At 52.6% G+C, this 16,420-nt stretch overlaps 5 protein-coding genes across 5 annotated transcripts; all 5 read left to right on the top strand.

The window, feature by feature from the left end:
• Nucleotides 1-145: 145 nt before the first annotated feature.
• Nucleotides 146-1,639, top strand: PSV08DRAFT_412022 (uncharacterized protein). Its single transcript, XM_066093920.1, has 4 exons — nt 146-295; nt 354-417; nt 526-1,210; nt 1,261-1,639. Exons 1-4 carry the CDS (start codon nt 189-191, stop codon nt 1,461-1,463), a joined length of 1,059 nt encoding a protein of 352 aa, XP_065948201.1. The 5' UTR covers nt 146-188; the 3' UTR covers nt 1,464-1,639.
• Nucleotides 1,640-3,339: 1,700 nt separating this feature from the next.
• On the top strand, nt 3,340-6,520 carry PSV08DRAFT_229582 (uncharacterized protein; the record flags this gene model as incomplete). Its single annotated transcript, XM_014225125.1, has 8 exons — nt 3,340-3,949; nt 4,003-5,032; nt 5,080-5,191; nt 5,243-5,335; nt 5,384-5,475; nt 5,524-5,603; nt 5,651-5,766; nt 5,814-6,520. 8 exons carry the CDS (start codon nt 3,340-3,342, stop codon nt 6,222-6,224), a joined length of 2,544 nt encoding a protein of 847 aa, XP_014080600.1. The 3' UTR covers nt 6,225-6,520.
• A 997-nt stretch (nt 6,521-7,517) lies between these two features.
• PSV08DRAFT_328628 (uncharacterized protein) lies at nt 7,518-9,257 on the top strand. The gene is made up of 3 exons (XM_014225124.2): nt 7,518-8,062; nt 8,116-8,759; nt 8,829-9,257. Exons 1-3 carry the CDS (start codon nt 7,691-7,693, stop codon nt 8,953-8,955), a joined length of 1,143 nt encoding a protein of 380 aa, XP_014080599.1. The 5' UTR covers nt 7,518-7,690; the 3' UTR covers nt 8,956-9,257.
• Nucleotides 9,258-10,662: 1,405 nt separating this feature from the next.
• Nucleotides 10,663-12,033, top strand: PSV08DRAFT_365334 (cyclin-domain-containing protein; the record flags this gene model as incomplete). Its single annotated transcript, XM_014225123.2, has 2 exons — nt 10,663-11,489; nt 11,552-12,033. 2 exons carry the CDS (start codon nt 10,663-10,665, stop codon nt 12,021-12,023), a joined length of 1,299 nt encoding a protein of 432 aa, XP_014080598.1. The 3' UTR covers nt 12,024-12,033.
• A 1,387-nt stretch (nt 12,034-13,420) lies between these two features.
• Nucleotides 13,421-16,252, top strand: PSV08DRAFT_229578 (uncharacterized protein; the record flags this gene model as incomplete). The annotated part of the gene is made up of 3 exons (XM_014225121.2): nt 13,421-14,236; nt 14,322-15,489; nt 15,542-16,252. The coding sequence occupies 3 exons, from the start codon at nt 13,421-13,423 to the stop codon at nt 15,943-15,945; spliced, it is 2,388 nt and encodes a 795-aa protein (XP_014080596.1). The 3' UTR covers nt 15,946-16,252.
• Between the last annotated feature and the right edge of the window lie 168 nt (nt 16,253-16,420).

Genomic DNA, 16,420 nt, shown 5'->3' with positions numbered 1-16,420 from the left:
CCCTCCCTCACCCCACCTAGCTCAAACCCAACAAAACACAGCACCGACCACAAAAATCTGCCTCTTACCACCTGCTCATCACCTTTTCTCACATATAAAGCAGTGAGCTCAGCCCGATTTCCATTCCTCAATTCAAGTCTATTAACTCTCTCAAAGCATCACTCTCAGTTCAACATGGTCGTCAAGGTATGCTCCGTTGTGTACCCCGCCGGACCCAGACACAAGCCATTGACACATCTTCACAGGTTGGTATCAACGGCTTCGGTCGCATTGGCCGCATCGTCTTCCGCAATGCGTAAGTACCCTTGGGCTTTATCCATTTGACGCCCACCAAAGCTGACCCCATATCTTAGCATCGAGCACAACGACGTCGACATTGTCGCCGTAAACGACCCTTTCATCGAGCCCCACTACGCTGTAAGCACTCCCTCAACCCAGAACCTTTGACCACAGCAAGCGTTTGCTTCGGCCTGACGCACGGGTATCATTTCTTTGATGGAACCATGCAGACTGACGTATACACAGGCATACATGCTCAAGTATGACAGCACACACGGCCAGTTCAAGGGTGACATCAAGGTTGACGGCAACAACCTGACTGTCAACGGCAAGACCATCCGTTTCCACATGGAGAAGGACCCCGCCAACATTCCATGGAGCGAGACTGGCGCTTACTACGTCGTCGAGTCTACCGGTGTCTTCACCACCACCGAGAAGGCCAAGGCCCACTTGAAGGGCGGAGCCAAGAAGGTTGTCATCTCTGCTCCCTCCGCTGACGCCCCCATGTTCGTCATGGGTGTCAACCACGAGACCTACAAGCCCGACATCGAGGTACTCTCCAACGCCTCTTGCACAACCAACTGCTTGGCTCCTCTCGCCAAGGTCATCCACGACAAGTACACCATCATTGAGGGTCTCATGACCACCATCCACTCATACACTGCCACCCAGAAGGTCGTTGACGGCCCCTCCGCAAAGGACTGGCGTGGTGGACGTACTGCTGCTCAAAACATCATTCCCAGCAGCACTGGTGCCGCCAAGGCTGTCGGCAAGGTTATCCCCGAGCTCAACGGTAAGCTCACTGGTATGGCCATGCGTGTCCCTACCGCCAATGTCTCGGTTGTCGACTTGACTGTTCGCATCGAGAAGGGTGCTTCCTACGACGAGATCAAGCAGGCCGTCAAGGAGGCCTCTGAGGGCTCCCTCAACGGTAAGACTTTTCCCATGAGCAACTTGCATATACAAGCTAATGCAATACAGGTATCCTTGGTTACACTGAGGATGACATTGTTTCCACTGACTTGAACGGCGACAACCGCTCCTCCATCTTCGACGCCAAGGCCGGTATCTCCCTTAACAAGAACTTTGTCAAGCTCGTCTCCTGGTACGACAACGAGTGGGGTTACTCCCGCCGTGTCCTCGACCTCCTGGTCTACATTGCCAAGATTGATGGCAACGCTTAGGAGTCAGGACAGAGCAGGGCAACGCCCAAACTTTGAAACAAATCTTCATTATATCAAGGATCCGACAAATCCTCGGAACTTCTGGCTAGGCGCGGATTACGCGGGGATGAAAATAAGGGCTTAGCGGGGAATGTTTTATGCTAAACATGAAATGAATGAATAATAATTACCGCAACAACTGTTTACAAACACACATGCACACAAGGTGACGTTGAGTCTTCCTCTCGGTCAGCTGCAAGATAGTGGAGCCGCCCCTGGCACTGCGTTTTCTAGCGTTCCCTCACAAGCTAGTTCCCGAGGTATAGCTACCACGCGGAGAAGTTCGTCTCGCCCACATGCGAATGATATATTTGCGGATCCTCTTTCCCGCTTTCCATTTTCCTATCCTCAGCCTCGGGAATGCGTTCTGGACCGGGTTCCGAAATCTGGCGAGAAAGAAGCGGGGGAAGTCGGGTGGCCAACGCGGCTTTGGCAAGAGCCTGGATACTGCCGGCTTTTCTCTAAAATCAATATTCGACAGCTGCTAAACAGTTCCTGTGTGAGCACCTGTATCTTCCTCCAATCCAAACCGGCGCCATGGACTTGTTTTTTCATCCTATGAAGATGCGCTATTGTTATGCACGGTCTCACAAACTTAGGTATTAATTCCAAATATGGTCATGTCTGGAAGATGAGAGAAAGAAAACAATTGTACATTTCAAATGATTTCAATCTGAATTAGATGTGTTAGGAAGACAGCACGATACAACTATCTCCAGCTTGTATGGTCTCTAGGGAGCAAACGCGACACGTGTCCGTTGTCCACCCTAATAGCATGGACACATGAAATGTAGTCACTACTTATGAAGAGAAACTCGAGGAATAGAGCTGCAACTCAAAACCGGTGACGAATAAGGACTAATTGCACAATCCTTACCCAAAAAAGCAACAATACATAACTACCTAAAACGTTCCTTCATGGAGGTTGAATATAGTAGCCCCGCATTGATGGAATAGGCAAAGACACATGGTTTTATGAATAGACAGTACTTGGATTACTAGTTCAAAACATGTAGAAACTCAAATCTATAGCGTAACGTAGTAGTACCATAATTGAGAATCAAAGGGCATTTTGCATATGGCGCTAAATAACTTGGCATCGCTTAGTCATGCAGTAAACCTTGGCCCATCTATGGAACCTGCCATGTAGCGCTCCACTTTATCCCCTACTATCAAAGACGACATCACCTAATCCTGGCTCTAGAAAGCTGTAATCAGCCGATGCCTTGCTTGCGATAGTTGCAGCTATATTAACGCTTTATTCGGAGACAGAAATTGGTAAATGAAGCTCCCGAGTGTCGGTCGACTTTGAACGTGATAGGATTATCAGCCATCAAGAGCTGCAGCGGCGAATCAACTTTACTAACAATTTTGCAGACGCCACCCATCAAAAGCTGCGAATACTACGAAATCAAAACTATCAACAACTTTACCGTACAGTGGGCTGTGGCTTCTAGTTCGATGCGGTAGCAAGATCTTCTAGTGAGTATTCGTTTCTTGAGCATCAGACGGTCTCTTTTATCTCACCCCACTTCTTCCAACTACTGATTCTAGAGAGACAAGACTAGCGCTGTACGTCTTCACTCCTGTCTCGAGCTACTGTCTTGCGTCTCCTAGAAAATGTCTCAGTTCCCTTGGCCACGCATGACATTAAAAAGGACCAAGACTCTCATCATTTCCCTGAAATTTCTTGTTCAAATCAAGAGGCGACCTCTATCAACTTATGTTGTCCTTTGTTTAGTATAATTTCTATACTGACGCATCTACCTAGCTGCCGGCTCGCGAGTGTGAAGCGAGGCTTACTAGCCCGCCTCGCCGTCAATAATCAAATCAAGTCATGGATGACGAAGACTTCCCGATGGGAGAAGACTCAATCATTATCTCCACAGAGCCAAACGGTGATCATGCACCAGAAACAGTCGTTCCTTCTAAAATATTTGGCAATAGCAAGGGCCCACTGCTGTCTAAACAAGAGCAACTACCCTTCCATAGTCCATCCAAAGGTCCCTTGTTGCAGCCGAATATACATCGAAGTAATCCCGGATCGCACCGAACAACCAAATCGCCTAGTAGCTGGTCAGATAAAATGAACACGTCAAGACCGACTCCAGCTCAACATTCTAGCCCGCAAGTCCGCATACCTCCTAAGCCACGGTCTACACTTGTTTACCCCACTTCAAAAACGGGACTCGTTTACGACCCTCGTATGCGATTCCACGCCGAACTCCCAGATATGAACATCAACCCCGACGACATTCATCCTGAAGACCCTCGGCGTATCCATTCGATTTTTGAGGAGCTCAAGCAAGCTGGTCTAGTGGCTTCTAGCACTTCAGAAGAAGACAAAGAAGATCACTGTTGGAGAATCGCGGCCCGATTTGCCACAAGACCTGAGATATTGCTCATTCATACTGAAGAACATTATGATCTTGTGGAGTCATTCCAAAGTAAGTTTTGATTATCCTCGGTTTGATTGAACCATGATTAACTGTTTGACAAGATATGACCTCCGACGAGCTAAAGTTTGAAGCTGAGCGGCTGGACTCAATCTATCTCAACAACTCGACTTACGAATGTGCTAAGCTCGCAGCTGGTGGTGCTATTGAAGCTTGTAAAGCGGTAGTACAGGGAGCTGTGCGCAACGCTATTGCTATCATTCGACCTCCCGGACACCATGCGGAAAGCGATCAGCCGTCAGGATTCTGCATCTTCAACAACGTTCCAATCGCTGCCCGCGTGTGTCAGGATGCTTATCCAGAAACTTGTCGCAAAGTCTTGATTTTGGACTGGGATGTACACCACGGCAACGGCATACAACATGCTTTCTACGATGACCCCAATGTCCTTTACATATCGCTGCATGTTTTCAAGGATGGAACCTTCTACCCTAATCTGCCTGACGGCAATCTTGACTATTGCGGTGAAGGCCGTGGCGAAGGAAAAAATGTGAACATTCCATGGGCGGAGCATGGGATGGGAGATTCAGAATACCTTTATGCTTTCCAGCAAGTTGTTATGCCGATCGCCACAGAATTTAACCCTGATCTTGTCATCATTTCAGCTGGGTTTGATGCAGCCGAGGGCGACTTATTAGGCGGATGTTTTGTTACGCCTGCATGCTATGGTCACATGACACATATGCTCATGAGCCTAGCCAAGGGAAAGCTCGTTGTGTGTCTCGAAGGTGGTTATAATCTGCGGTCGATCGCACGCTCTGCGCTAGCGGTAACCAAAGTTCTCATGCTAGAGCCTCCGGATCGCTTGCGTGATGACCTTCCAGCACCAAAGGACAGCGCTGTGTACATTGTGGAGAACGTCAAACGTCAGCATTCAAAGTATTGGAAGTCGCTTTATCCGAAACACCTGGACAAAACGGACTCTGGATACCAGGATGCGTACCGGTTTCACGAAATCATCCGAGAATGGCAGAGTCAACGTCTAGCTGCAGAGCACTCGATGGTTCCCCTTCCTCCCCTTCAAATCAACAAAGCTGGCTTGGCACAAACGTTTGAGCACAACATCATCGCTACGTAAGTACTATACAATCTTCGTGAACATTTGTACTTACCTATAATAGACCAAAGTTCATGGAGCAATATCCCTTACTTGTGATATTCCACGACCCGCCGAGTCTCCAAGATCACTCCGATCCCATGTCTGGCAAGAGAGAGCCACACAATACATGGCTCGTAAGTACAAAAACAGTCTTGTACTGTGTAATGGCTGACTTTGAACTGAAGACTGATGTTACCAAGAGGTACATTGACTGGGCCATCAAAAACGACTTCCAGGTCATTGATGTTAATATTCCCAGAGTGGTAGCAGTTGAGGATGTAAGTTCCTACAACTCTTCAGTATCAAGGCCTGCTAACGTAAGCTAGCCGAACATTGGTTTCACAAAATCAGACAACTCAGTGGTTCGTGCACAGCAAACACGTGAGCTCGCGAGCTATCTATGGGAAAACTATATCGAGTAAATCAGCCATATGACCATTTCGGGTATCTGTTAACGTAAGTCTAGGCCGAATGAAGCGACGCAAGTGTTCCTAATGGGGGTCGGTGATGCCTATCTCGGACTTGTAGATTTGCTTAGCCACAACGGTAAGCTTTATTCGGTGGTATTGAGATTTCAGCCGCTGAGTCTGTAGAAAACTGCACCGATCCCGATAGTCCGGTCGAGTGTCTTATCGGCTTTGTGGCTGAAACAACGATTCAGTCGATAAAGCGAGCGACAGACGATACCATCTCCAGTTGGTACCACTCGGTAAGCAGCACTCGACCTTGAGGCTGTATCCTTTCTGACAATTGCAGCATTCAATGATATTCGTAAAGAATAGCCACTTCGTTTGGGACCCGAGCCGCCAACGTAAGATGCGCAAGAAGCTCGGAAATCTTATAAAGTCATCTCAGGATACACTGGATGACATGTTGGAGCAGCATTTGGAGGAAGTGCAGGAACTGCTTTTGGAGAAGAAGAGCGAGTTCGAAGAGATGAATGATATATCAAGTCGCACTGACGAGGGACCGCAGACCACATCGATTGGGCTGCAGAGTTCGCCCCTCCCAAGAGCCCCTTACGATTCGAAGAAGTTCGAGCCCGGCGCCAGACAAGAAAACGCGGTCAATGCAGTGAAAAGCCCTAAGATGCCAGCGGTTGGTCTGTTCGCTGTAAGTCCCAAGACTTCAGGGACCAGAAGTCCTATGAAAAGACCGTCTTCATAAGCAGGCGGTACTTGATCGGCGGGTGGCGCTGCTCGGGATTTGTCTTTGTTCTCTGCATGGCATGGCGTTTGATTTCTCTCATAGGATGCTGTCGTACCTCTGGCATACCCAACCCCAATTCATTTGAATCATCTGTATCATCTGTATCATGGAACTGAGCTCGATCTTCTACTCTTGAGTTAATCATGGTGCACTATACTAGTGTGTAGAAAGCAAGCATCCAACTGGTAGTTAAACTTTATGGGGAAGGCGCCGGCTTGCACTTCACCGCCTCACTCAACTGCCGAGCCTCACTCACTCACACATGTTGGTTGATAAGATGGACAATGTTTGTAAAGACTCCTGTTTCGACCCTGCGGCGTGGACTTCGCTTGCTGATGATTAGTACGAACGGTTGCACCCCTACGTACATGTGCTCTCCCCGCTTTCGCGTGCTCTTTCAACCACTGTCTCGGTCCTCCCAGCGCATACATAAATATATACACGCCTTACAGCGCTATCCTGGAGCGCGATGCTGAGCTCAGCCCGCCGGATGCGCCAAGGCGATAGATCCACCTTGCTTGGCGCAGGTTAAAGTTGGGCTACTAGGCTCACTCAGTGCTGGCGGCTCAAAATCCTTAACGCTCATTCCTTGACGACAACTCAGCTCGCTCCACCAACCCAACTGACGCGAAAGTAGGGACAGCCTACTCGGACGGCAGGACAGCCACAACCCGCCCAGGCCTTCTCCCTAGTCTAGCTTGCAGAGGCAAGTACGGGCTGTGGACGAACCCTGTCGAGGGTATTGCTGTGCCACATGCTCGGAAACCCTCGAAGCAGAATGAGGAAAAAGGAACGAGATTCTCAAAATACCTACGTACGCGGCGCCTATTAGTGGGTGGGGAGGGGATCCGGAAATAGCTCTCCACCTAGGCTCAGCACTCCCCACATTTACACATGTTCACCCTCCATTTCAAGCATCCTTCGTGTGTGTGTGTTGCTGACGGCTGACGGAGAGCCCCGCTGTTGCCGGCCAGCATGTCCTGCCGTTACTGCACGCCTCAAAGGCGCCTTGAACAGGTCTGGGCAAGGGCAATCCTGCCGGATTATCACTAAGGGAGGTGGTGATTGGTGACGTGTGGACAACAAAGAGTGCTTAGGGTGGTGGCCCTAAGGCGCTGACCTATTGCCTTGACTAGTACCCATACTGTGGCTGGCGGGGCTGAGGTTGGTGTGATGGATCTAGGGCTAGACGGGTAGGATCGTGCCTTAAGGTTGAGCTCAGCTACTTTCCCATCGTTCCCCCCCCCCCTCGTACCTCGTTTTTTTTTACCTTCTAACTCTTCTGAAAATATATTGCTTTACTGCTAACGGCCAGGAGCGCGAGTCGAATGCGGTTGGTCTTTGAAATCAGGCCTACAACTAGAAACGGGACCCTGAGGTACTTTGATATTTGTATCTGCCAGGCTGATACATAATCCCTCAAAATGAGGCTCACATCGACTGCAAGGCTGGCGATTGCTGCTAGCCAACTACTTGCTTCCCCAGCTGTAGCACAGATCGACAGTGTGATCACGAGCATAGTAGGGAGCCCGGCGACATCATCAGCATCGTCACAACCAACACCATCAAGAGAACCAAAAGTACACCTGATCAAAGCCGGTGCGGGAGGCTTCAAGTTCACGCCGCAAGAGATTCACAATGTATCAGTGGGAGATATTGTAAGCTGGGAATTCTATCCGCCTGATCACTCCGTTGCAAGAGCAGAGTTTGGTTCAGCATGTGTACCCTATGAGGAGACGGGCAAGGACAAAGTAGGCTTCTGGTCTGAAACGCAATGGGTCAACGACACAAGCCAGGTTTGTCTCTTGTAGATGTGCAAAGATGTTTAAGGAGGGCTAACCATTGGTAGCTTACATACTTCAACATCACCATCAACTCAACCGAACCGATATTCTATTACTGTGCGGCACCAAACAGCTGCATTGGAGAGCATATGGTCGGCGTGATTAACCCCAACTCGACCCAGACATTGGCGTCGCAGGTACAGGCTGCCGCCTCGGCAGATTTCCAAATCGCGCCTGGCGAGCCAATTCCCGCCGAGGCCACGTCGTCGGCAACATCTACACCAGCTAGCAATGCAAACAATGGCAGTCACAAACTCTCGGGCGGGGCGATTGCCGGCATAGCGGTAGGCGGGGCTGCTTTTGTGGCCTTGTGCGCAGCCCTATTCTTCTTTGTCGGTCGTTCCAACTCGCTGAAGAAGACAATCAAACGCCATAACGCCACAACCAGTGTGGATCCACACATGAGCCAATACGGTGGTCCCGGGGCGAGGTATGGCGATGGAGGACTTGCGTCGCCCGGCTTCGCACCGGCCCGGCCTGGATATGCGACGCCGCCGCCGCCAGGCCATGTCGGCGATCATGGATATGGCTCGCCGCCCCAATATGGGCAACACGGTGTGGGAGAAGCGCATCCCGGATGGACTAGCCCGATACCGCACCAAGGACACTTGAGCATGATGAGCAGTACGAGCGGCATGAGCCAGGCGCAGTAAGTTACGAGACCAATGCTGTGAGTGTAGATGGATGCTGACGCTCCTCTTTTTTTCTTCTCACTTAGACTCGACCAATTGAAGTATGCGAACATGAGCACACAACCGGCGCCAGCAGAGCTACATAGTCCGCCGATTGGGCAGCAGGGCTTTTCAGCGGAGCTCGAGGCACCAGAGCAGGTCAAGAGGACGTGAAGGGAGAATGGAGGGTCGTGAAAAGGGGCGGTTATTTGTATTGTTTTTTTTTGCATGCGAACTATGCGATACCACCATGTAAGGGTAAAGGGCAGATAAGCGGCGTTAGTACAACCATGTGAGGATTTGGATTTTTTACAGGAAATAAGAGATGTGGTTGCGGGGTGTGTGTTTGTAATTGACGTGGGTGGAGACGGGGTGGGTCGGTGGTGATGTTGCATGGTGTGGTGTAACAAGTAGTGTAGTATTGTAGGTAATGGCAAGGCCAGCTGCCTGGGCATTCGGGCATGCAGGCATAGCTAGTGCCGAGACATGACTCCTGGCCTTGGGGGCATGTACGTAAGCATGGCATTTGCAATGGGAAACGGGGATGGGGGACAAAGAGGTTGCTACGGGGAAGGCACTGCATGCTAGCGAAAAGCATGGGTAGATGACGACAGCAGGCAAGCGAGGCGATTGGCTGGGCAGACGGTCTGCCATGTCTCCCCCGCCCCGCCCGCAGCCCGTGTTGTGGGTGTTGGAGCGGAAAGTGCGGCAAAGAGGCGCGCACTGGAAGGAGAGTAGAGTAGGAGACACGGATCGATAGTATGGTGAGTAGCTGGACAGGATTTGGCTAGAGCAGGGCGTAAGCATGTAGTAGTAGACGTGTATGTAGTATGTCGCCGTGGCCACAACCGTGGGTGAGTGTCGGCAGGGCGGCCGGGCCTTGTTGGGGCGTAGTCGCTTGTTCGGACAGGCGTGCGAGGGCGTTGTCGAGTGAGGATGGGCGGATGGGCAACGTGCTCGGGCTGCCTGCGGGCTAGCGCGGGCTGGGCGGGGCTAGCACCATCTTATCGCAGGGCAGGAACGACGGTGGCACGAGCGATTATCTAATCACATACTCACCACAGTCCACACATGCACATGCACATGCCCATGGGCGCGCCACGAGGCGGACGCTGCCATGGCCCTACGACTACGAGCAAAGGCCCTGGCGACATGTTCACGCCCACACCCGCTGCGACGAGGAGCGAGCCGTCGACGGGCCGCGCAACAGCAGCGAGGGAAAACGCCATGCAGGCGCATGAGCAAAGGGTCGTCGGTGGCATTCAGGCGAGCATGACTAGCTGGGAGCAAATTCTCCAGCCCACCGTCGGGGCTAGGGGCAGCGGCAGCTAACACTCAGTCGTCATCTTCCGGAAATTTTGGCCTGGACATGTTCCCTCCATGTCGCAGGTACGGCCCAGGCTCGTGTCATTGGGCAACCCGCTGCTCCGTGGCCAATTGACCGGCGACAAGATCCCAAGACATGCGGTGAGAATTACTTTCTTGTCCGGCAACATGCTGGCATGCTGGCCACCTCGACTGCAACGCATCCCAGACGAGGGCGCCGCATTCGGCCTGTCAAGCCATGGTGGCCAGCCCTCGGACGGGCAGCCTACTAAAGTCCCCAGACGTCACACGTGCGCACCAGCTGCTATCGCCTGAAGGCCAGCCAAGCCAGGCCTCACAGCAGCGGCATCGCTACCCTCTCTGCTCTGGCATGCCTCTGCCTCTGCCTTGGGCCGGCCCTGCGCTCCCCTTTTTCCTCTCCACCTTGTCCGCCAAAAATACCCTCCTGCCGCACCAGGGCCCGGCTACGATGCGCACACCAGTTGCCCGTTCTTGTCGTCTTCCTCAACCCTAGCATCCCGCTACCCGCTACCCGCTACCCGCCACAACTTAGACATGATCACATCCTCGCCCACCATCTCGCAACCTCCCTCACCCAGCACCACCTTCCACGCCCCTGCCCACCGCCCCTACCAGCATGCCTCGCCACGCACCTCCATCTCCTCGACCACGCACTCCCCCCGCTTCGCCGTGACCAATCCACCACAACGGCGGTTCGACGCGCCGCAAACGCCAAAGTCAACCGCCTGCCAGCCCTCGCCCGTACCAGCCTTTGCGCCCTCGCCCCAGACCCGCAAGCGAAGCTACGCAGACCACGGCACCCAGTATACCCCGCCAGGATTTCCCCCCACCTACCGCCCTCCGCCCACCATTGACACCCACGCCCAGACGCTCACCGAGTCGGCCACCAGTACCACCACCACCGCCACCACTGAGCACCACCACCATACCATAAGCACCACCACTGCTCCGCCGATAGACTCACAGCCTGTACCTGCAATCCCGCCCACACAGCGGGGCACTGCCCCCGCCGCGCCTGCAGTCACGGAGCCTCCAGAGCCTCAGCTGCGGGAACCTCCGCAGTCTGCTGCACCCGCACGCAATGCCTTGGCCTCGGCTCGCCCCGCGTCGCGCGATGGTGTGCCCCCTGCTGTAGAGCCTGGGTCTGTTGCACCCGATGCAAGCACCGTCTTGCGCGTGCCTGCATCGCCAGCCAAGCGAGCCCGTCCCGAGGAACCCAATCTCAAAGTAATGCCCCTTCAGTATGAGACTTGCGACGTCAAGGACCTTGGTGTGCTCATTTCCGACATGCTCATGGAGCTGGTGCGCCTGAATGACGGCTATCCGTTGCGGGATGGTACTTTGACCAGGTTCCACTCAAGGTGCGTTTGCCCACGATTGATTGACGCAACTCTTGCTGACCTTTTGTTTTTTTCTTCTACAGAGCGCCTCCTGGTATATCCGTCCGCGACTACCTCTCCCGCCTCATTGTGCACGCGACCCTATCTCCGCCGATCCTCCTGTCCATGGTCTTCTATGTCGACAAGCTATGCGCCATGTACCCCGCCTTTACAATCAGCAGCCTGACTGTACATCGCTTTCTTATAACAGCTGCGACGGTTGCGGCCAAAGGCCTCAGTGATAGTTTTTGGACAAATAGCCTGTATGCAAGAGTCGGTGGAGTCAGCGTTCGTGAATTGGCGCTGCTGGAGCTCGAGTTTCTGAGGAAGCTGGACTGGCGGATAGTTCCCAAGCCCGAGGTTCTTGTCGACTACTACAAAGGTCTGGTCGATCGTGGGACTGGATACATCATGGAGAAGCAGCCAAAGTCGGCATCTACTGTCAGCTCCACCCAAGTCCCTCCTCCTAACGGATCGTCAGCCACAGGTATTCACACCAACGAATCAGGCGTATAATGATTGCGCGTAAAACTGCTGCGCAACACTCTCGACACTGTGTGGTCTAACAGCACTACCATGTGTATGTGTGTGCTGTTCAAACTCCCGTCTGTCCTGCGAGTTGGCGTTTCGTCACATTCGTGGGCTATATTGTCCTTTTGGACTTGGAATTGCCTCGTGGTCACGTCTGTATGGGAGTCTCAAAGACAGACGGGTCCAACGATGAGCTGGCGACATGACTCGACAGCAGGGCATCTGACAGTGTATGCCCACCCACGTGGAGCCCTATGAGACTCTGGAGGGCGCATTGCCGCATCGGTCGCAGGCTCATGGCTCCGAGGCGGATAGTGGGCAGGCCGTGTATGGGCCCCATGGCTTCCATTTCCCGCCCGTTCGTCACAGCAATGCATCGCTGCGGACGCCGGTAGCAGTCTCCGAAGCTGCACGGAACGAGTTTGGGAGTCTGGGCATTGATGGAGCGTGGCATGTGCAGGATAACATAGGCAGTGTGATATCAGCTCCTGGCCTATGGCATGTATGATTGTACACGCTGCATGTCATGTGTGGTGGAATTGAGCAGCGGTCCTATTGGGTAGATAGCATCAGTCGTGGAATCAACCCCTCCTTTCGAGCTGAACGCCGATGGCGTGTTGTTGGAGCACTGAGTGAGCGCATCGTGGTCGAGCCGCTAAGGGCATCCCGTGAGTAACGTGGACGAATAAGAGGATGGGGTAAGCAGCACCCTAGTCAGTCAGTTGCCCGCCCTGGTTCGGCAAGCTGAGGCTAGCCGTCACATCCTCCAAGGCCGTCAGAACATGCCCTCGAACATGCCCGCTCTGACAGCGGAGATGTACACACTGATGTAAGGGCGCCAGGGAAGGGTTCGCAGGACGAAATGTGCGGCTTCCGGCGACTTCATCGGCTTTAGGGGCCATGACCTGACCTCTGGTCTTGAAAGTGAAACCCTCTCTCGCCCTCCACCCACACCCCCCCACCCCCCACTACATCCTCCACGCGTGTCCTGTCACGAAACCGCACCTAAAGAGGTCGTGTGCCGACGTTTACCTCCAGAGCTTCGCGACCGAGACGTCTCCATCACGCCTCGCGGTACACGCGTCCTGTTCCTGATCGAGACACGGCGGCGGCGGTAGCATTGCGACTCCTCTAGTACTATGAAGGTCAGTTGGTGATTGTTCCAGCGGGCGCGCCACACATCTCCACCCTCGCCATGTTCCTCGCTTGCTACCAAGTCAAGTCTCACCTCCCCGGTATCGCCAGAAACACCACCCCGCGTGCCCTGGCGGCCTGCCAACAGCGTCGCGACATGCTCCTAGACCCACCCAGTCCTTGACCACGCACTTACTTGCAAACAGAGTTGGATGTAGTCTGCTCACACAGAGTGCTATGCATAAGAGATGACATCTGAATACGCTCGCCGCGAGGTTAGCAAACGCCAGTATGATAGTCATAGTCAATGGGGAGCGCGCCGTCCCGAACCGCCCTCGGCACCCTGTGCCCTGCCCTATGCCTTCCCTACTGAGCCGTTTCCGCAGCTCAACAACGACTTCAACCAGCTGCAGCTCACAAAGAGCTCAAGAACACGAACATCGCCCGTCGTCACCCGCACGCGCATCGCGAGACATGGCTCCCAGCCAAATCCCACTCGGCCCTCATCTAGTGGGGGCGAAGTGCACATGGTGCCCTACCAGAAGTTCTCGCCCTCTCGTCGCGCCGGGTCATACTCGCACCCGACGCCGCTTGAAGACTTTCGCAAGTCGAGACGATGGCCCCCGAAGGGATACAGATCTGAAGATGCATTGGACCCAGCCGAAGCAGATGACCTCATCTGTGCAGGGGCATCTACTTTCAAGGGATACCGAGACGCTATAGCAAATGCACCAGATGGATACAATCGCTTTTACGCCGTTCTGGAAGCTGAGCACCAGAGCCGAACCGATCGCGCACACTTTCAGCAGCAGGCATATCGGGACATCTCGCTCAACATGACAGGCACGCGCGATGACCAATTCCCGTGGTCGTCTCATGAGTACCCGTGCATGGCTTATGCGTTTGGAAAGAGTGCGGGCACTACAACGCTCAACTATTGGGTGAGCAAGTCTGGAACAAGCCATGCCCCCATCAAGTTTGCCGGTGACGCCCAACCGCGAAAAATCAAGCTCTTGCAAATCCTCGACAGACTACAGAAGCTGGAAAGCGGACTCAATGAAGATGTCAGTCAACAGCCGTGCGCCGGTCGCTTTTTATTTTTTTATTTTCTTTCTGTTTGGTTCGTCTCCCTAACTTTGCTCTTGATAGGACCCGGAGGATTTGTACCACTACCTGTATACCACGCTCATCGAAGATCCGGAACGATACGATGAGGAGCGCCGCCATATTCGGATTGATCAGCAGATTACAGACCTCATTACTGTATTGAGCAATCCACAGTGGATAGACTTTTCGCAGCCTAGAAACCAGGTTGTAGCAAAGTTCTTTGACGCGCCCGATCAGCGTAAGAAGCAAGAGTTCTTCCATCAACTGTTGCTCTCTGTAGAACTCTACCTCCGCATCCATTCCAAGGGGCATTCCGAAAAGTCCAAGCGCAAGCTGATTTCGCAGCTTCCCCCCATGATCACATGGGACCTAGCTGTGGCACAGCGATGGCTTGAGAACATGGAAATTACTAAAACGCGGACATCGTCCACGCAAAGCACGTTCAGCTTTGATCTCAAGAGTAAGAGTAGACAGATAGAAGCTCTGCGGATCTTTGCCGCGACCCTCAAGTGGCCCAACATGGACGAGATTGAGTACATTCTAGACGAGCGGGACCCGAATGAAAAGGCCATCGAAGACAGGTCTGCGGATGCCATGTCGTGGTTTTCGGGCATTGTCTTGCCAGGCCGTACACTACCGTGGCTCATTATGAACAGTTTGATCGACTGCGACCAGGATACTGGCGACGCCCTCAAGTACCTTACGCATATGCACCCGGCATCTGGATTCCAGTACCGTGCCAACACTTACTGGTCAGCCCAATGTATTGTTGGTAAAGTCCTAGGAGCTGCGCGTGGGGTGAAGCAAATTGCAGGCTGGATTGGGCCATGCATCTACACCCCTGAACTCAAACGGACAGAGTGCGTCAAGATTAGGCAGCTTGAATCTCCAGATCCAGTGCTGATACCGGTTGATGTTGAAAGTATGGATGATCGTACGAACCCTTTGGGAACAATAGAGGACAGTTATCCGATTGATGACTACGACATACCCATGCCGGACACGGAAGACGTCACAGATTTGATAAGAATGGAGAAGCTCCGTTTTGTACCCATCAAAGAGCGACCAGAAGGGGGCCGTGGTGCTTCTGGCCCACCAATGGTCTTTGATGCTGCGATCTTATTCGCTTGTGGTGGCGAGAGCTGGCCGATGAAGCTACGGTACGACGTCAGTTTTATCAATGCCTTCCCTTGCCACCAAGGGCCGCATGGTACGAAACAGTTGCATGTTCAAATTGATTGTCTCATACTGACTGTACCCAGTGCTGTTCTATGACTTTTCGTACAAAGCAATCAAAATCGATGAAGGCCTTGTAGACATTACAGATTGGGGTCTGCAATCCGGCCGCACACCTCGACCTACCTCGTCCAAGTCATCGCCCGGCAAGAAGGCACTGGCACTCATGAATGAGCAGAAGAAAAGTGCTCATGAGCAGGTTACAAATGTGCTGGCCATTGAGGCACTTGGTGTCAGTGACAACGAGGTATTTGCAAGGGCTTGGTGCGCCCATCATGGGCACAGTGCTATTGTGGCGAACATCAAAGAGACGTGCATGGCTTGTGCTATCAGAGAGGCATATGCGGCCTGTGTATCAGTCGTCATCCTTACGGAAGGCGGCGTTGTCAAGGAAAACGATACCGATCTTGGTGTCCTTGACGATTTTTAACAATAGGGTCCGGCCGGTAAACGGAGTGATTCTGGAGGTGGGCATTGGGATCTTTACGGACACTGGTGTTTTGGCATACATTTGAGGACTCATTTGAGGGTTGGCTTTGGTGCAACACCTGCAACCGACATGCATGTTTCCTTTGTCTAGGGCCTGGGCAAGAACCGTGCACTGATTAGGCGGGTATTTATGAGCATGAATGGTGCGACGTGGAATTAACGACTGTAATGATAACTCATGGGATTATGGAGTAAATGGTTATGATTGTATAGTCATGTCTAGTGAATGTATGCATTTTCTCTGTTGCAGATAACTCAGATTGACGCTGCTACTTGATTTATCTCGTTAGAAATGGGAATTTTATGCACACAAATTTGTCAGTATACATTTGTTCAAGCCGAATGAATGCATGTGCAATACCAGTCAAGAAAGGCATGCTCGAGGGATGGTGCAGTCACGTGCTGATAAGGTGTGT

The sequence above is a fragment of the Bipolaris maydis genome (genome assembly GCF_028858645.1).
Source record: "Bipolaris maydis strain C4 unplaced genomic scaffold PSV08scaffold_14, whole genome shotgun sequence".
NCBI classification, from domain to species: Eukaryota; Fungi; Ascomycota; class Dothideomycetes; order Pleosporales; family Pleosporaceae; genus Bipolaris; species Bipolaris maydis.
This window is presented reverse-complemented; position numbering and strand designations above follow the sequence as displayed.